We start from the raw sequence: 20,978 nt of genomic DNA, 5'->3' as shown, positions 1-20,978 counted from the left end.
GGTCCTATTTTGTTTTAAAGGAGGTAGAAAAAATGAATCCAGTGTATTTGGTATGTGATCTTTCTGACCAAATATTAAAGCATTTAGTTGAGGATTCACCTGTTATACTGACTGAGAATGGGACTGAGGTTGGCTCAGACATGGAAGACTTCAACGTTTAGTCAGAGGAATCCTGCCTGCCTCTCCTGTGTCCTCATCAGGCCTCTGACACCTCTGCTGTTGGCTCTTATTGAAGTCAACCACAGTCTCTGTGGCTTTTCTTTCTCTTTTTTGGCTTCTTTCTTTTTTTAATGGAAAGGGAACTTCTTAGGCATTCAGTTGAGGAAGAAGGTTTGTGCTTGAAGAGCACACATGGACCTTCAAGTAGCTCTAATTAGATGCTTTTTCCTCTTCCATTCATCCCTGATAAGCTTAGGCACTCTCCATTTGTCCATTTTGTGAAGACTGCTGCCCAAACTATCTAGCATTACAAGGGGAGATTCTGAATCCCATTTTGCTTTATGGATTCACAGAAATTAAATATTTTTAGGACTAAACTAGATTCCTAAAGCTAACTAAATACACTGAAGTGAAATAAGTGCTCTATAGCTTCTGAAAAATAATACTTGAATATAATGAGGATCTAAATATTTTAAGCAATAGATATTTAGAAAGGTAGGTAAAAATTATTAGCATAGCAGTAGGGTTTTAGTTTAGATTTATATGTATTTTAGATTTAAACTTGTAATTTAAACAAATTTGCTTGAATTTCTGAGGAAGAACATGTTCAAATACTCAAACATTTCTTATAAACATGAATAATCAAAATAGAAACAACAAGTAGTGCTTCAGCTTCAAAGCATTTCATAGGATTTAACGCAGATCTACAAATTCCTGTTAAAGTGGCATAGAAAAACCTTCTTTTAATTCTGTGTCACAAATTTTATAATCCAGCCCTTTCTAAACCATTATTTTAGATGTTGCTTACTAGAGACATAGGCAATTAGTGGGTAGCCATGGCCTCTCAAAATATATTTCTTTGTTCAGAAGACTCTTAGGCTGCAGCAAGGTCCCAGGTGTCACAGCAAAAATGGAAGATCCCAAAACGAAGCCAGCAAGTTGTAAAGGAGAAATTGGCAAGTAAAAGCTGAAAGCCTGAGTCCCACCTGTTCTCCACAGTGACCTGCCCAGCTCCGAGCTGGTGGCACAGGCCTCCTGCAGGTCAGGGCCTTGGCCAAACACTGCAGTTACATACCTCCTTCCTTACAATCAATCAATAAATAAATAAAAGGATGTCCTTGTTGCTTAGTGGAGTAAATGGAAAAGAAACTTAGATGTCTTTGTGTGCCTTTTGGGGTATGGACTTAGCCCAAAGCAGAGGAGCGCCCTGATGCAGAGCGGCCGGGCAGGCTGAGGGCGTGCGGGCCGGCTGCTCCCAGGGAAGCTGCTCCGCTTCCATTCAGTTCCTCTTCTCCTGGGGGATCGGAGCTGAGCTCCCAGCAGGCCCACGGTGACTCCTTTGTCTCTCTCTCCCTGGCCCATTAATTGTGCTGCTGCTGCTCCAGACACACAGAAAGTGGGACAGCACTGTCACAGGCAGATCGTGGCCCGAGGATGCCCGCGATCTCCAGAGAGGGCCTCTCCCTTGGTCCAGAGAGCCACTGCTGTGACAGCAGGTCACAGGGAGGAGGGGACCTGGGTGTGGGGCTTCTGCACAGGATGACATCCCTGCCACACCATACATCTTTTAGACCCAAATGCCTTTTGATAGGAATTAAGGTCTCCTGGGGCTTGCAGGGACGTGCTCCTGCATCAGGAAAAGGCAGCTGAGGGCCTGGCATAAGAAGGGCCCTGGGGTTTAGAGGTATTATTGAAGATGGCAATAGCTGTGATCTTTAGTACAAACAATAAAATTCTTTTTGTATATTCGGGCAGGTTTGTTTGGGTTTTTTTTCTCCTCTGCTAATCCAGAGCAGAATTTGAGCCAAAAAGGAGAAACATGCTGCACACTCTTAAGTACTTGTTTTAAAATTAGATCAACATAGAACATGCCTTGAAATTTGTGTATTTACTGCAATGAGTTTTCTGTGGCTTGTGTTTGCTTTCTGTGGGTTTTGGCCCACTTCACAGAATGAAATACTGTGCATGAGAAAGAGTCCATTATGAATCTTCCCTTAGGAATTTTTTTTTTGTCCTCTGCTTTTAAATTACAATCTGTATTATTTATGCCAATGTTTAAAATAGCTTCTTAACTTTCCCTGGTTAAAGTACTCTGAACCTACTCCAGATACATTTTACTATGCACAACTCCCACTCACCATGAGTTTTTATTTCAAGTAATTTTTCATGAAATAACATGCATCACAGCCAGAACCCTGTGCTGCTGTTAGATAGTTTTCTTTTGAGTTTTCCAGCTGTATTCCCCCTCCCATGATAAACTGTGTTGTCAGTATGCATTTTTATTTTAGAATAAACAAATTGCATTCACTTAATCTCCCTTCATAAACAGTACCCTGTCAAGCTGTTATCATTATTGTTGACCTTTTTTGGAATTTCTCCAGGTTATTAATGCTTTTTTAATGAGAATCGTGGGATTTAAAGTGTTTTCTGAGCAGTGTTTACTCAGGAATTGATAGATTATTTCCTTTTCTGTTTTTTTTTCATCCCCTATTGCTTTTTTGTCTGTCATCTTACTATGTTCAAAGCAGAGCTATGCAAACAATTGATTTGGGGTTTGCTGCCAAATCAAAACATTTAAAGAAAATCTTTGTTTCAAACCGATCAAAGGCGTTATTCAGTCTAAAATATTTTGAATTTTGGGGGATTTATTTTTATGTTTTACCCCATTTTTAAAAGAAAGGCATTTATTAGTTTTCATAATTAAAGCATCACTTCAAACAGAAAGTAGAAAAATCTGATTTTACATTTTTCTGGCCATGTTTGACTTAAATATCAAGATTTAAAGATCAGTTTGACTTAAAGATCAGTGTTCTCCAATCTTGTTTTTTTGGTGACAAAATTACTACCTAAAAGATTTGTTTCCCTCAGAGTTATTATTTCAAATACTTTTGAGCAGTATTGAGTGTTTAAGTTAATACATTCTTTCTGTTTATATATCTGTATTTATGTATAGGGATGGAAAGCTAAAGGAATGTCTTTATTTTAGTCATGCAAATCTCGCTTGATTTCAGTGTCGTATAAAGGCATTGGTGAGTGGGTGGTGACTGAGCTCAGCAAAGGAAGGTCAAGCATAAACTACTTATCAGATCTTTGCAGATAGTGGTGTCATTTTAAACATCTGGCCTGTTTAAGTAGTGGTATTTTACTTGCTTTTATGTTCATAGATATCTAAATCCCAATGAAGCTGTACTTTAGATGTCTTCAATCTGTTTTGGTTGTCCCTTGAAGTAAAGAATGCTGATCTTGGGAAGAAACTAGGAGAAAGGAAAAGTGCATGTCCAGTCCCTGTTCCAGTAAAGAAACCACAATACTCATAAAACAAAACACACAGCCAGAACAACTAGGTAGAAGTTTCCCAACTTTGCTGAAACTCTAGACTGCAGAGAACAGTTTTTCTCAGCTGTGTTGTGTGCAGGGTGGAGCCTTCTGATGGAGGTGGGAACTGTGGGAAATTCAGCCTGTATGGATTTCACCCATGTAGCAGGAGTTAATGAAGAAGGTATTCCAAACTACTAGGTGTTTTTATGGAGGAGCTGGAGAAGGGTGTGATAAGCAGCAAGGATGGGGCCTCATCTCTTTATCAAGTTCTTATTGCTGGATGCTCTGCTCCTGGGGGGGGTGATTTGGAGATCATGTGCAGCATCCTCCCAGTTCAAAGCTAAGCCCGGCCCTAAGAATCCCAGGTGGAGCCCTTCTTTCCCAAGAAAAGCAGCCTGCATAAAATAGCTGTCATTGGGTTTGTTTTCTGTGGATCCTGATTTATGTGGTGTAATGTGAAACACCTACCCAGGTCTTTAGAAAGAGGCACCAAACTGTTCACTACTTTTTAAGCTGACCTGCTTCTAGGCATGCACAGAAATGAGTTTGGCAGAGCTGAGGAGCTTTGCTGAGTGAAACTGTTAGGAGGTGGTTCCCAGCTGAGAAGGCAGTTAGGGAGAGCACCAGTTCCAAAACTGCCATAACTCTCCCCAGGAGCTGGAGACCCGACCTGGTTTTGTACATTCAGCCTCCAGCCACTGCAAGGTGGACATGGCTTCCCCAAGGACTCTGAAATGTACTGCCTTTAATGTGGCATAAAAAATAGCAAACCTGCTTTATCATAGTGTATTTTATATACGCCATTACATAAAATATATTTGTAAAAAATGAAAATTCTGCCAGGTTTGTTTCATATTTTATTAGTATTACATTGTCTTGCTTCCATGCTGAGGCACTTCATTGCAGGTCTGTGTTCCACCTTTCTTAGATTCTGTAAATAATAGGAAGCTGTTGGCTTTTGAAATCTGGGCAGGCTGTGTTCTGTTTGCTAGAGCTGGTGGAACACAGCTTGACCACAAACCTGCAAGGATTAATAAGCTGAAAAAGCACAGGCTTCTTGTCTGTCATTTTTGCTTCTCAACACTAAGAGTGAAAAAAAGCAGCAAATGATGGCAGTATTAACTTGAAATGTATTGGCCTCAGACCTAGCTTGGATTTGTTATTGTAAAAAATAGAGTTTATGCAACCAGTTGTGTAAGGTTTTGCTGTTCTTTTCAACAGATGGCACTTGAACTTCATTAGTTTTTTGTAATTATATCCACATGTGTGTTACAGTAAATATTTTATTCGTTTATAACAAATTTTGCTTTTCATCCTGGAATTGCAGGGTTGTTTCATCAGTTACCCCCCAGATATGTTTCTCTTTTCAGTGTTTTTCCCTTGCCCGTTGAAAACATGTCGAACTGATTTAAAATGTTTTATGCACATTAAAATGAAAACCATATGTCTTATATTAAGGGTGACTATGCAGAAGCTTTCACTTGAATCGGGTTTTGCATGCAGTTTCACACACTTGCAGATACACTGTGCCCTCCTCCTTGCACACAGGAACCAGATTTGGGAGATGTGTTGAGGGGCCCTCTGAAAGCCCTTTGTTAAACTTCTGCCACCAACGTGACAGGAGGGCTGGGATCTTTTCCCAGTCTGTGATGAAGTTTGCTGCCTCTCTGTGTACTGCTAGGTTATCCCTGCCAAAGATGACATTTTCCAGTTCCTAAAAATACTTCTGACCAGCCTATCCATTTCCCTTCAAACAGACCAAATAGGACTGCCCAGTACATAAAAAAATCCCCTGAGGTGATACTGCTTATAAAATAAACTTGTCCATAGGTGGATTAAAGATATAATTTATAAAACTGTCAAATGCAAGTTTAGCATTACGTTATAAAACTCCCAGTGTATTTTTTGGACCTCCAGTCTCAATGTTTGTATTGAGGTTGGTGTAGGAAAGCAGCATCCTTCTGTCTCTGATAACAAAGGGCCTTTTTGTTTGAACATGAAGATAAGTTCCCCAGACTCTTCCCTTCTGCTCCATGAGCATATGTTCCCCCTGACAAAGGTCACTTCAGGCTCAGAAGAGTGAAATTGTGGGAGTCGTTTTTAAGGTGTTGTTAGAATGGCTCAAGCTCCATACAGAAGCACAAAAAATAATTAGGTCAAGCTGACTTTTATATGAAAAATAGCCTTAAAAATACATAAAGCAGCAAAAAACTCTAACTTGTAATGCTCTTTGTCTGTTTCAACATCCACTTTTGGCTTCTCTACAAACCAGTGAATTAGAAACAATTAAGAAAAACACAAGCCCAGATCATAGTGATATGCAGAATATGCATGATGGCTCTCAGCCAATGTCAGTAATTATTTTGTAGTGACTGTTTTGAGAGAAGAGCTTGATTGATTGTGGTTTCACAGAATACATAAGTCACATTATGTATTCATGTTGAGATCTGTAATGCTTATAATTTGCATTAGTGTGGTTCAGATTACTACTAAAACTATAGTACTTAGATCACAAAACCACTTAATGAGATTAATTATTTGATAACAATCCTTCTTTCAAAGTAAAAAGAATAAGCAAGAAAAATGAGCAAAAATCAAGATAAATAATCATTTGTAAAATTGCATTTTGATCCAAAACACAGGAAGCAGAATCTGTGTTGCAGTCCTTCCCAAAAGTCTGTCTGGTTTTAAGCTGGAAGTCTTCTTGCCCAACATGTTTGAACAATTTATGGAGACCCACACCCAAAGTTTCTCTCCACATCCCCTCTGACTGCATCTCTGCCAGCTGCCCAAGATGCTAGCTGTTACTGGGCCAAGCACTCAGCTGAAATGTGACCACAGACCTGTCTGCTGAGGGAGCACTGTCAAGCCCTTGAGTGGGAGTGGTGGCTTCATTCATTGGCCAGTGCAGTGGGATAGGGAAGGGATGCCTCTTGCCATAGGACTGAGGATGCCAGACATTGCTGTACCCAGTTTCTTGCCATTATTCGTGGAGCACAACTCACAAATGTGAGTTTGATGACTAAACCTCGTATAAAACCAGAGGGGTGATTAGGCACTAAAATCCAAGATTCATAGCAGAGAGCATGCCAGACATGCTCACAGGAGAGGCCAGGGAGAAGTGCCCATGTTCCAGACTTAGTCACCTGCTTGTAGTCCTGGGTGTGCCCACATGCATGCCTTGGATTCACTGTGAACCTCCATACCAGAGCCAGACCATCTCTGTGAGTGCAGGCATCCAGCAGGGTTCATTCCTCTGAAATATGGGCAGTGCTACCAGTCTGTGCTGGGTCACACCTGAGCAGTTAGAGCTTGAGGAAAAGATCTGAGTCCAGTGCCTCTTTAGACCAAAGGAGCCCAAATCTACACTAATCCTAAGAGTTCCTGAACCAGTGCACCCTACTGGGCATCCTCAGCTTCCTCCCATCTCATTATAGTGGAGAGACTGACACCAGCACAGGTAAGAGCATGTGAGAACAGCTTTTGTCACCCAAAGATTACAGCAGTCCACATGGAGGAGAGCTGTGACCTGTTCCTTGCTCTCATGGTTACATCTGCTTTTACCCAGTTACTGTTCAGTGAGAAATGTAATAGTTAAGTCCAAAATAAGAGTCTCCCATACTATAATCCTAAGTCAAATTCAAAGGCCAGGGACTGGAACCAAAACCCACTGTCATCTAAAGTGTTGACACTTTGAATTTAGCACATTTCCCACTAGGAGACTTTGCTTCAAAATGGGTCATTTTTAAGGGTGTTACCTGAAGAAAAACCTGAAATGTTAAAGCAAAATTTCATTGCTTCTTTGCAGTTTATTTTTGGTTTTTTTTTTTTTTTTTTACATTTGTCAGTGCATGTAAACAGTGTGGTTTTCTTTCCTAGGTCATTTGTGGTGTACAAAATCTTGCAGGAACAACCCCATATTAAATATAAAAATAAAAGCAGCATTAGTGCTTCTGGAAAGATACTGCTTATGCTGTTAAATACTGGAGCTAGAGATGTAGCTGGGAGTTAAAGTTCTCAAGATAAATTGAACCAAATCTCTTAAAAATACAGGTCCTTTCATTAGTGGGCATTACAACTGAATTCTCTCTACTTTTCCAGATGCTTCTAATGACCTTGCTGGATATTTTTTCACACAGTCAGGCCCAAGCTCTGGGGGTCTAGAGAGACAGCATGCCACTTATTCCTCAAGTAACTGCACCAAAGTGGTTAATATGTATGCATATTTTGGTCACTTGGCTGTGTCACAAAGTGCTTCTGAAGGCAAGAAAGATCAGCAAATTTAAATGCTTTACAGTTTGAGGACAAGCTGGTTTTGTCAGCACTGGTTTTTTTTTACAGCTCTGTTTCACTGGCTATATGCAAAACCTACTTCAAGACTGATATACATATAAAGATATGTCATTTTTAAGGGTGTGTTTTGAAGAAAAGCCTGATATGTTAAAGTAAGATTTCACTGCTTCTCTGCAGCATTTTTTTTTTTTTTACATTTTTCAGTGCATGTGAGCAGTGTAGTTTTCTTTCCTAGGTCGTTTCTGGTGTACAAAATGTATCTTTTGACTCCAGAAACATGACCTGCATAATGTATTATGTAATATATAATATATGTATATGTATATGTATATGTATATGTATATGTATATGTATATGTATATGTATATGTATATGTATATGTATATGTATATGTATATGTATATGTATATGTATATGTATATGTATATGTATATGTATGAACTCCAAATGACGTACTGCTGAAGCTGGTGACAACGTGTAGCATCTTTTGCAGGAAGGGGTGAGACACTCCTGTTAAGAGGGAGCTGTCCCGCTGTTGTCCTTGCGCTCTGGCTGAGGCAGGGCAGAGGATTCGGTTCAAGGTGAGGCTTTTCCACGCCCAGAGCGCGGCGCGGTGGCCGCCCTGCGCCGCTGGGGTAAACACGCGGCCGTGCCAGCTGGGGGCGGAGCGGCCCCCGCACAGGCGGCTCCTTCTACCGCTCCTCAATCCCGCCCCCAAATCTCTCACTGTATCAGATGCAGGATGGGAAACCTGCCCTTGAGACATTCGTAAGAGTCTCCCAGATGATTCCTGTGCTGCGACAGGAGAGCGTGAGCTCCCCGAGCAATGGTGGCAGATGCCACACGCGTCTGCCGGACCGTGGCCACCCTGTGCGCCTCTGCCCGGGTGGCGCTGTCCGCTCGGCTCCATGCTGCCCGCTCGGCTCCATTACCCAGCACCGCAGCTGGCACGGGCTCCCTTCTGCTCCCTCGGTGTCAGCCGAGCCCGGCGGTTGTCACGATGCTGTCAGGGCAGCAAGGAGGCGAAAAGGCAGCACAGAGCGTGATGCTGCCTGCAGAGCGCTCTCAGCTCTGTGCCGCAGCCCAGCGAGCGGTAAAGAGCGCTGGGCTCTGCCGGATTGCTCTCTTGCTTCTCAGATACCCATTGCCAGCAAAGAGCAAGCCTGGAAAATGTGACGGTACTTGGTTGGCCATCCCTGTGCTGTTCCTCCCATTGCACAGAGCAGTGCAGAGCTCTGCTCCCATAGCGTGGGCGTGCTGCTGGGAGCCCGCTGCCGGACGGGGGGAGGCCGGAGGACAGGCTGCCCAGCGCCGACACCGGGCTGGCTCCATGGGCTGGGACACTGATGGCTGCAGCCTGGAAGAACATGAATGAGTGAACTCCAGATGACATACTGCTGAAGCTGGTGACTCAACGGGTAGCATCTTTTGCAGGAAGGGGTAAGAGTCCTTTTAAGAGAAAAGTGATTGGAGCTAAGCAAGTGTTACAGCCAGTTAGGACAAAGGAATGCGGGGTTGAGAAATGTCAGTCTCTTTCATTGTTGGCACTAAATTAATGGGCTGTTCTGGAGCTTACATGTGTGAGTTTTTGCCATTACATAGTCACAGTGACAAAAATAATCAAGAGTCATCCTTAGGACGCTGTCAGCCTGGAGAATGGCATTAGGAGAACGAGAAGCCGTGTTCAGCTCTTGCCTGCACTGCTGCTAGACATAAAGTTTCATGTTTTGTTAAGATATTTGTAAGACAGAAGTCACGCCTACCCAGGAGAATATGTTGCAATGGCTATTTTATGGATAGGTGCCATGTTATTTTGCTCAGAGATGTCTATCAAATGGGAAAAGATGTTTTTTAAGGTCTCCTAATAACATTGCTGTCATGCTCTGCTACACACAAAACTAGCTTGAACATCATTTGTACACTTGGAACCATTACTAGCAGTGACCCCTTTAACTTATAAAATGTTCTCAAAGATCCTATAAATAGCCACATGCCTAATTTTAAACATAAGTAGTCTCCTGTGCGAAGTGTTAAGCTTGTGTGTAGCTGTTATTAGAACTGGGGCCAGAAAGGTTAGTTCATGCTTTGCAGACACAGTTCCTGGTCTCAGATGCAGTTCAGTCTTTCAGAAAGCTCTGCTGATGGTGTGGTTGTGTTTTCAGGCTCCGCTGGCTCTTACCAGCAGTGCCCAGCCCTGCAGCTCTTGGTGCTCCAGGCCAGGCAGGTCAGGGAGAGGCAATTGTTAAGCCTTGCTACTCGGCAATGCTTTCGATAGCAAGATCTGATTATGATGTGATCTGCTTACCCAGAGATGAACCTTGGCTAGGGCTCCTGCTCTCTGTGCCATAGCTAGGACTTGCCTTGGGAAAGCTGCTGGTGTCCTGCAAGCACAGGAATGTTTTGGGGATCAGAACACCAGAGGTATGACATCTGTGTGACGTGTTTACCTGTTTGGGTCTTGTTTAGAAAAGTAGTTTTGGGTGTAGTGTGATACCAAGAGGTTATTTGGAGTGTCTGTTAGTCTTGTAGATGGGGATATTTTGTTTATCAGGAAAACTCCATTGCATCTAAGAATGTCATGTCCCATGATTATTTTGCTTCCCAAGGAGAGGGTCACTCACATTTACATATGTAAACATGATATAAATACTCTGTGAAACCAAGTAGCTTTGCTGCTTTCCTTTCCCCTTGCAAATTTGCACACAGCTCTGATCTGGTTATGGGTGTGGTGGCTTGGGTCTGATTATCAGGGGCGTTGTACTGAGTATGGAGCTGGTTAGAGGTGCTAGAGCTGAGTCCCTGGGATCCCCTTTTGAAGAGCTAAGCTTTGTTATCTGAGCACTTTGAAATTGGGCTGAGGAATATCCTGGGATGGGCTGATGCAGAGGCACAGAGAAATAGAGGCTGATCTTAGATGTCATGAGGTGGGGAAGGTACTAGGTTAAATCCATTCACACCTTCTCCTACGTTGCTAAGTGTTGCCCAATGGTAAGAATGGTTCCTGGCTGTCTCAGCCTCTTTAAGGCTGTGAAGGTAGGCTCTGACAAACCCTTTTCCCAGTCTCAGGTGTTCAGGGTGAAAGATGCACCTTTCACCATCACCTCTGTGTAGAATTTAAGAGAGATTGAGGACTAGAAGATCTAACTGCAGCGGATGATGGTGGCTCCAGCTGCATCTCTCCTGTGTGGAAAAGATAGCAAAAATGGCAAGTTTGTAGCTGCTGGCTTGGGGATGTCTAGCCATGGGATGACATCCAGAAATTCCCAGGTGACAAATGCTGTGCTTGGTCAGCTGCTTAAAGGATGTTGGAGAGTTATTTCCATCCCCTCAGCTAAAGTCACCATTCATTACTGTGGCTAAACAGCATGAGACCTGGGTATCGCATAGGATGTTTGCCATTAGACTGACAGATTGGAAAAAAATGTACAGCTTTGGTGTGTTTGTCTTCCAGAGGATAAGAGTTTCTTAGTACATCTATCTACCTTAGCAAAATGAGAGTAGTTTTCCTTGTATATGCCAGAGCTTGTGAAATAAAAGGTGTGATCCATAGAAAATCAGTAATCAGATGACTTGGTACCTGAGAAGCACTTGAGACCTACATGTGATTACTGGATTATTTTAAGGTTATTAGAACTCCTCACTATGCTTCTGTACCACATGAAAATCTCCATATGTGTGTAGATAAATGTGTATTGATATACCATTAGCCTGTACAGGTTTATACCTATATATATATATATATATATATGTACATTTATGTTATCTGAGAAAGCAAAACAGAAGCAGTGAGCAGTGTTTCTCCATGGTTTGAAGCATGAGAAATACCCAGTTACAGTGGTGTGTTCCTAATCACTGTGCTCCTGAAGGAGCCACGTGAGCAGCCTCATTCATCTGTCGATGTCTGTGAGAGAGCAAACAGGTTGTCATAACAAGTGTTCCTGTCTGAGACCTAAAATGGCTTCTGCAGTGTGAGGATTTTGTGTCCAAATGTGTTTTTTTCTGCTCTTGTTAAAGTGCCAGTTCTGAAGAAATTGGGAAAATCTGGAACAAATCCAGCTCTTGTCCCCAGGGATGTTTGAAAATCCATGCAACTTCTGAAATTCACCCAGAACAGACAAAGGAAGGATGCTTGTGATTCACTATTATTTTGAAAACAATCTTTGACTTATAATTTCCATGTTTTCACTCTTTCCTTTTCCTTTCCAGGCAGTGAAGCCGATTTTAGCTCTTCAAGCAGCACAGGCAGTATTTCAGCACCTGAAGTCCATATGTCAGCTGCTGGAAGCAAGAGATCTTCTTTTTCTCGCAAGTAAGCAAAGCAGTTTTTCCTGAATATTGCTAGTGCAGAGATAGACTAATGTGTAAGGTCTTGCATTTTAGAACAGTTGGGTTAACACAAGGCTCTTGGGTTGTACACTGGTGAGAATTGCAATACAAGAAAGAAAAAAATGCTGCATTCAGTGCACAAAAATTGTCAGTATGCCAGATCTGCCAGCTGTTGGGGGTTTTTTGTTTATTCATGGCAAGTATGGGAAATAGAATCAGGTAAGGCAGAAAAGGCATTGGCTGGAGTGGAGAGAGAGCTGGGTGTGTCCGTTAACAGCAGTATTTCTAACCAGTTAATCTAAACCTTTTGGTCCTAACAATTTGTTTTATCTCTGTCATAAATTGTCAGCTGAGCTTACACCTTTCCAGATCATGATCTTATTTTTTGTTGTAAGAAGTAGACAGTATTGCCTTTCATGTTGGATTTTTTTTCTGAAATACACTTGCCCAGCCTATAGGCAGTTTTTAAAAAAATTATATCATAGTCATCTGTCTAAGTGAACCTTTCATGAAAGATTTCTGTAAGATTTCTGTAAGAAATTATCTGTGAATTGCAAATTCACAGATAATTTCTTACAGAAGGCAGCTTGAGAACACGGGCATTGGGATGGAGCAGCGCACGTTGTGTTCTGCCCACGCAATCCCTGCTGGTTACATTTTGTGGAGCAGGAGGAAGGAGTTGACAGGGACAGGACTGGTTTCCTGCCTGTGGTGGAAGAGCTGGCAGGCAGGCTGGGATGGCAGCAGGGTTGCAGGCAGGCTGGGATGGCAGCAGGGTTGCAGGCAGGCTGGGATGGCAGCAGGGTTCCCGTGTGCCTGGGTCACGCCGGCGTCCTGAAGGTCGCGGTGTGCCCGGCACAGAGGGGCTGTCAGAATGAGGCCTTGAGAGCACTTTCCTATCTGTATCATCAGACTCATAGAAAAATAAACACTACTTGAGTTCCCTCAGATTACATTCAACAAGTAAAGTTACTGGCTGTGGGAAAATGGTACTAAGTATAATATGAAGCCCCAAAATCACACTATTTCAGTCAGATTCTGTGTCATTTCATATACTACTGGGCATTTTAATATAACTTTAAACTAGAGCATACTGATATCCTGTATTGGACAGAAATCCTCTGTAATAAGGCTCCTTCAGATGCCCTGCTATGTTAAGCACAGTCTCTGCAAGTTCTGCCACACACCAGAGCTGATGATACACTGTATGAAGTGGAAAGAGATATTTCCTTTGCAATGTGTTCTTTTTTAACTGTTCTTGCTGTGAAACACTTCAGTGTTGTCACAAACCACAGTCCTGTACTTAATTGTAAAATAATTACAAAATCACCCAAACCACAGCACTGTGATGAAGGTTCACAGCAGCCACTCAACCATCTGTTCCTTATAAACTGTTCCATTTGCTGAGAAGGGAAAAAAACCAAGTGAAACAATTTAAAGAAGAGATGTTGCTTCATAATTCTGTGGTATTTGATTTTTTTATTCAAGCCTTCTCTTTTGCTGGCTGGGTTTGCCTTTTTCTGGTATTTTGTGTTTGGAATTTTTTTTATTTTACTTTTTTTAAACCTGCCCTTTCATTACCACCGCTTCAATGGAAGAGTGAAGGTAACAGTATAGTAGTGTAGGATGACAAACCAAGTGAGCAGGAAAGGGGCACATCCCGGGAAGCTGGCCTCGGAGCACTCCAGCCCTTGGGCAGATGTCAGGCAGGGAGGATACCAATTGCTTTCAAGCACACACAGTTGACAGATTCTTTAATAAAGAATTGAAAGAAAAAGGTAAATATGTATGAGAAAGACTGGAAGAAAAAAGGAAAATACTGTGCTTTCCTTTGTCTCTTTTAACACTATTTCAGCCTGCTCTCCATGGGGCTCAGACTGTATCGAAGTGAATGAATAGCTGACCATGACAGATGAAGCACCCAGTATGCCAAAGGCAGAAAAGAACAGTGGCCCAAACAAAATCTGTTTTCATTGCACACTGTGATCTCTCAGGCTGCTTGCCGAGGAGCATGAAAGCAGTCTTAGAGCAACCCTCTGTGCACAGGCACCACTCTGCAGGCCTGGCCAGGAAAGCTGGAGTGTGGTTCTTTTGGCTTTAGTCCAGACCACAGGCCTCTCCTTGCTTAACAGAGTCAGAGATTCAGGGAATGTGGATGATCTGATGGAGTCACTGGGAACTGTGCTGTCCACAGAGAGATGTGAAATGGCTGAGATTTCCTTAGAACACGTAATTCAGACTGAGAGCCTCCTGCCAGTGAAAGAACATGCAGTGGCTGATCATGTCAGAGCTTTATTTCTTTGTAGCAACTTACAGTTATCTCTCTGGTTTATTGTTTAGAGAACTTTGTGTGTAAAATAAGACATATAATGGGTTGTGTGATGAGAATAATGCTTTGACCATTTTGGTTCTTCTCCAGTCGTGGTCCTTATGGTCGGAATAATGGATCCTTATCCTACAAGTCTGGGGCCAGTCCACCTGCTTCACATGGAAAGGACGCTTCATCAACACTGTGCAAAAACCATCTGAGTCCTGCTAACATCCATCAGAGTTACAGGGCTTCTTCAGCCAGCAGCAGCAACTCAGGCTCATACAAAGGAAGTGACAGCAGTCCAGTGATGAGGCAAGTCTGTGTTTCAGCGTCCTGGTGTTGGGTACATTGACACTCTCTCTGCACTGTAGTGTGGGATCAGCTGCAGGAGTTGCCATGCAGGTCATCTGGCTCCTCACCATAGTTATGATGACTCTATAGGTGACTTGTCAACAAGGTTCTCCATACCATGTAAAAGCTTTATTGTTTCAGCACTGTAAAATTCAAGTTTACTGTAAGTCAAAGTCCTTTGCAGATGGTTTTCACTCCAAGGCAGGGTATTTCATGCCATCAGTTCTCATGAGGATTTACTGGTTTGTTTGTTGTAGGGTTCTTTTCACTTCAAAGAGAATTGGGTGGGGTAGTGTAGGAAACATGATACACTTGGGTGAAAATTCACCCCGCCTAGCCTTAGGCACCTCCCTGAGGAGTGCAGTTTCCTGTGTAGGAAAGAATACAGATACCTGCCAGGGCATGTGACACGTGTTGCAGAGAAGGAATGGCTATCATGCTGCTGCTGTTGCCCTCTCTCCCAGACAACTGAGCAGCCAAGCATGTAAGATACACACCCAGAGCTAGACAGGATGAGTGTAAATTTCAGTGTGCTCAGCTTTATAAATCCTGTGTGGAGCTGAACTTAGTCCTTGGGCTGCCTTGCCTGGCTGGCTGTAGATGGGTGCCCTTGCCCTGCCTGTTCTTGGGCACACCATCCATTTGGGGTGAGGGGATGGCCGGGTATTTTAAATTTAAAATAAAGTTAAAAGCCTCATTTGATGTAATGACACTGAAACCAAGTACAATAAATAGTAAATCTTGCACTGTAGCTACAAATCAGCTGTTTACTCAAGTACTTTGATTTGCAAGGTGACGTAACTTGTGTGGACAGTGAGGAGCCCCACATGAGCCATGTTTTGCATTTATCAGTCAGCAGGATGTTTTTCATTCTGCCAGGACTTAAGAGCTGTAAGAGTGATGTTATGTGATGGTTTGGTTTGGTTTTTTTCAGGCGATCAGGGAGATACAATTCTTGTGGTGACAATCACAGCGTTAAGCCACAAAATCCAGAGCAGTATTTGACTCCTCTGCAGCAGAAGGAAGTGGCAGTACGACATTTGAAAACCAAGCTGAAGGAATCTGAAAGCAAACTCAAAGAAAGGTAAACCTCACTTCAGAAATCAGTCAGAAAGATTTATTTGGGAACATTTAGGGTTGGGAATCCTGAGGGTTTTCACTCATTTCTTGACCAATGAAGTTTGCATTAGGAAATTCTAAATACGATTAGTCTGGTTAGGTTGTTTTCAGTGTTTCAGGTTTCAGAGTGTACTAAGGGGATGCAGAAAAATGAATTTATTTAAAATATAGCTGTCTCTTTTTCCTTCTTGGAACTTTCACAATAAAATACTTTTAAAGGACAACTTCTTACAAGTCTGATTTAGATTGAGACCTTGTATACAAGGAACAGTTTCTACCTGCCAGCATGAGTTACCATAGTGTCCTGTTCTACCTCTCTCAGTGAAGTAGAACTGCAGATGTCCCCCTTTTCCCCAGTGAAGGAAAAGTTCATAGCAAACCACTGTGCCTATTTGTGTTTTTGTCACTTACATACTGAATTTTTCACAGTAGCCCTTTGTGTGGATGCTGAGCCAAGAAGTGACAACATGCATTAGACAGCAGCAGATGTCTCTTACTAAAACTGCACTCAGAGAGCTGGCTGTCCAGCACAGACAACCCAAGGGGGCACAAAGGGCTGCTTGAATGGAGCCCAAGACAGAGTTCCAGGGACCCTGTGCTCTTGCTCCCCATGTGCTTGCAGCAGCTTCTGGCTCCCTGCTGGGGGAAGCCAGCCATGTGCCTGCAGACCTGAGATCCTGGCTGTCCAAGGCCAGCATTGGCTCTGGCAGTATGTGACAAGCTGCTGGGAGGCAGCATCCAAGCAGCTGTTTCCCATTTGCTCCAGGGTGAGGCAGCAGGGGAGATTTAAAGCACTACAGTGGTTAGATGTGACCTAGAGGGCACCACTTGTGTCTCAAATTGTCCAAGACCATGGCACAGCCCACAAGGCTGCTGGTTTCCTGGGGAGGTCAGTGACTCCCATTAGCAATCAGCTGGCATATCTTGGCTCTCTCAGAGGTGGTCACAAATGGCACCTGGAGAAATTTGCTTCCTTCTTGGAGCATCTCAGCAGCAGAACCATCACTGTGTGGTTGGGGCCTCACGTTGATTTTAAATGAGCAGTCAGCAGAAGTGTTACATCATTTTTATTTTGCTACAGGGAAACAGAAATAGAAGAGCTTAAAGCTCAGCTGGGACGGATGAGGGAAGACTGGATCGAAGAAGAGTGCAATCGTGTGGAGGCAGAGCTAGCCCTAAAGGAAGCAAGAAGTGAAATTAAACAACTCAAGCAGGTTATTGAAAGCATGAAAAACAGCTTGGCTGAGAAAGACAAAAAAATTCAGAAATACTTTCTAGACATAAACATTCAAAACAAGAAGCTGGAATCTTTGCTGCAGAGCATGGAGGTGGCTCAGAGCCACTCTGGGAGGGATGAGCAGTGCCTGGAGTACACGAGCGACTCAGAGGGGAAGCTGTTATCATTGAGTGCCACCCTGCCAGACAGCCCCATCACAGAGGACCAAGGTCTGGAGGATGTGGCAGACAGTGATCTGCTTCTTAGTGAGGACAGAGCTAACGGGACTGACTCATCTGGAGAGAGTTTGACCACCACAACCTCTGAGCTGAGTGATCCAGCTCCCTTCAGTGCTGCTGTAAATGAAGAGATGCTTGAAATCATTCTGGATGGAAAACTAACTTATTGCCAGGAAGAAGAAAAAGGCAACAGGATGGTGGAACAGGCCATCCAGACTGATGTGGTGCCATATAGCTTGGATGTGGAGCAGCTCATTCAAAACATCTTCAGAGCTCAAGACACCTGTCCTCTAAGCCCACCTTCTTCACTGAAGGAACTGGGTGAATTTTCTCTTGGAAGCTTCAGTGATTCTGGTATCATAGTGGACTTGACCCCAAGTGATCCCAATTCTGCCATCCTTTTGTCTCCTATGGAGTCTCCATGCAGGAAAGTGGAGCACAGAGTTAATGAAAACCGTTTCATGAAAGAACTTGATTTTACAGAAACTCATGATGATGAAGCATTTGAGTATGTTAATACAGGAATAAAGAGGAGATACTGGAGCAGCAGTCTCCTCGGGGATCTTCTGGCTGTAGCAGCCCCTGTTGTACCAACTATTGTGTGGGCTTTGAGTACTCAGAGAGGAGGAACAGATCCTATTTACAATATTGGAGCATTGCTTCGTGGTTGCTGCCTGGTAGCCCTGCACTCTTTACGCCGAACACCCTTCAATATCAAAACCTAAAGTCTCCTCTGACCCTGGGCATCTACTGGCTGAGGCAGAGAGAAAGAGGGATGAGATTGATCATAAAAGCTTACGTATATTCTGGCAGGGTCCATCCTTTGCTTTTGAGTATTTGATTTGCACTATAAATCAGTTAAAAACATGTTCCTTGTTTCAAAATAAATGAGCTGAACCTTTACTTCCACAAGATGTTTTTAACAGTACTGCTGCTTACAGAAATAGTCCTCCTGCTCCCAGGCATCATGTCTCTCCCCTGTGCTGGTGACTTTCTGGTGCCAGTACATCTGCACAGTGAACATAACCAGAGAAATAGGAATTCAAGCCTCGTGCTCTTTCATGTTCCACTGCTGAGCTAGGATTAAGCTCAGTCACTCTCCCTGGTTGGTTCACTGAGCAAATGTACAAGTACTTTGCACTGGCTCAAGGGTAGTGTGAGATGCACTAGGGAACAAGTGGTTGGAGAAAGGTGGGGTATTTCTCTAGACAGCACTAACCTTCCCTTTGGGTATCACACCTGTGCTCCAGAAAGCATGCTAGCGCTTTCCATTTGTTGTCCCAAGTGTCAATTCAATTTAGAGGTAAAACCCGTATTCCCCAGGCAGCTTCCAGCACATCGTTTGTGCCTGTCTCATGTAGTGCTCTTCTCAACTGTGCAATTGCTTGAGCATTTCACTGGTCTTGTGCATATACAGGGACTGTAACCAAAAATGTACATCGTTGGGAGTCTTAACACTTGTTACAATGGTAAGTATAGGCGTGGATACACTTTGATTCTTAATGTTGTTTTAAAGTCTTTATGTATTGGAACCTGATAGTCTTTTGAGCCCTTTGAAAAACTATGTATAAATGTATTGTGTTTTAACTTATTGTTTATTTAATTGCTTTATTGTAAATTACCTTTATAATCACAAGTTCAGTAAAGCATGATAGATATGTCAAATGTGTGAGTGTTTTACTATAGAAAGGTATAAAAAAGTATCCCATTATAGGTGAGCTGTCAGGTACAGGCTGAGCTAGGGGACGTACTGTATCAGATACTGTTCCAGGAGATCAGAATTAGACTGAGAAAACCTGGATAGAGTTCCAGGTGTAAGCACTCACCAGGCTGATTAAAGGCTCCAGCTGGGCTGCAGTTACACACACAACCCACTCTGCTGCCTCACACTGCCTTCACAGATGTAAGTGACCTAATCTCTAAGCCAGTGCAATCATCTGGAAACCTGTAACGCCTCAGCGCTGCAATCCCAGAACAATACCAGTCCTTCTGGCATTTAACCCATCTGACAGTCATGTGGTCTCAGTGTGCATGCAAAACATGAATTCTCCATGTCCAAAACCTAAGATCTGTGGATAGATCAGAGGACAGCAATGCTATACCCAACAGGTAAAACAGTGGGGTTTGTCTGGCTTCACCCAAGCTTTCAACCCCCCCTGTGGCCATATAAACTTCACTGGCCTCCTGTTTTCCCCTTCAGCAAAACAAGTGTAGTATTTCCTTGAGTGACCCAGAGAAGAAGGGATCGAGGGAAGCGTGACAGTGCCATGTATTGACGTGGAGCTTTTGGGAAGGAAGTTACGAGTACTCCACAAAGGAGTATAATTGGCCATGTGTGGGGAGCATTTGCAACGCTCAGCAGGGTGGTACTGATGCTGACAGAGGTGACTTGCACACCTTTCATGTCCCTTTGGTGCCTGAGTGGTGAATTATTTTGTGTTTGCAGCAGAGATTCTAGAGGCTTCATTAAGCATTACATTAAGGAAGAGAACTCTAACATATCATTTGAAGTAATAACAGAGATGGACACGAGAGCATCTTGCTGACATTGCCGTAACTTTGTCTTCCATGCTCTCCCACCTTCTTGGGTGCCTGCAGCCATCTGGCTTGCCTTGTGACACTGCTGCACTGCATATTACTCAATGTCACTTTCAAAAGCTTTTACATTATAGGGACCAGAATTACCAGTTGGAGATATCAATATGAATTTTACACTACATGGACTTTCATAATTCCTGAATATCCCTTCTTGGGACTGAAACACATTACAGAAAATTTTATTCCTACGTCAAAATATGTTTGTGCAGTGCCAAGACAGCAGTATTTTATACCTGATGTTACCAATGTCATTACAATGTTGGATTTTCCTTTCACAGCCATTATTGTTTAAATGATCTTTGAGTGACACTGAAATGCACCATAATTTAGAAGAAAAAGTGATCTCCAGTTCTAGTTACATTCACTGTTGGTTTTGCAGCAAGAGGCAACACAGCAGCAAAAAACTACATTTACGTTTAAGATGCCAATAGGCAGATCTCATAACCAGAACAACGTCAAAGTTTCTTTCTGCCTTTAAGATTTTTCAGTCAGTTCAACTCTCCTAAGACATTTAACTACTATGTTCATTGAGAGGTGACAGCACTCCGATCACATTCCTGATAAAAGCCTTTGCTCTGATCTCTATTTAAAATTCATCTCACTTCTAAGCCTCCACCTTTCCTCCTCCACACGGCAAGGACATAACAGCTCAAGGTACCCTTTGTTAGACCACACCTGAATTACTATAATGCACCAGTCCCAGACCTTGGTCTTTGTTCCATGATTCATAGAGGATATGCCAGTTGTTGCTCCAAACATACCAACTTTGCTTTTTTCCCTCTAATATTACACTAAGTCTTAGTCATGTCTCACCTGAATCTCAATGGTGCTGTACACAACTAGGGGAGGATAATCAGCCTCCAAACAGTTCAGTAGAAACTCCCATACTTTTTTCCTTAGTTTAGAAATTGCTCATACCCACACCTCTACCTCACTGGAAAGTCTTATCTCAAAACATGCAGATGAAGAGGACATGCAGCTCATATACTATAGGTAAAATAGTGAACACTTGAATTCGGGCTTAGGGCACAGGAACCAAATCAGCTTC

General features: G+C 42.9%; 1 protein-coding gene across 4 annotated transcripts in view; it reads left to right on the top strand.

Annotated features, from left to right (window-relative positions):
- Nucleotides 1-19,233, top strand: part of SYBU (syntabulin) — a 40,315-nt gene extending 21,082 nt beyond the window's left edge. The window contains exons 1-5 of one of the 4 annotated variants that reach the window (XM_018913143.3): nt 9,051-9,210; nt 11,977-12,079; nt 14,516-14,719; nt 15,693-15,842; nt 16,959-19,233. In XM_018913143.3, the coding sequence (XP_018768688.1) occupies nt 12,039-12,079; nt 14,516-14,719; nt 15,693-15,842; nt 16,959-18,057 (1,494 nt within the window). In that variant the 5' untranslated portion in view covers nt 9,051-9,210; nt 11,977-12,038 and the 3' untranslated portion in view covers nt 18,058-19,233. Of the gene's footprint in view, nt 1-9,050; nt 9,211-9,975; nt 10,192-10,239; nt 10,980-11,976; nt 12,080-14,515; nt 14,720-15,692; nt 15,843-16,958 lie in introns of those variants that run through there. The other 3 variants (XM_018913149.3, XM_050970463.1, XM_030236692.2) reach the window with 3 other exon arrangements.
- The last annotated feature ends 1,745 nt before the right edge of the window (nt 19,234-20,978 follow it).

The sequence above is a fragment of the Serinus canaria genome, chromosome 2 (genome assembly GCF_022539315.1).
Source record: "Serinus canaria isolate serCan28SL12 chromosome 2, serCan2020, whole genome shotgun sequence".
In the NCBI taxonomy this organism is placed as follows: domain Eukaryota; kingdom Metazoa; phylum Chordata; class Aves; order Passeriformes; family Fringillidae; genus Serinus; species Serinus canaria.
This window is presented reverse-complemented; position numbering and strand designations above follow the sequence as displayed.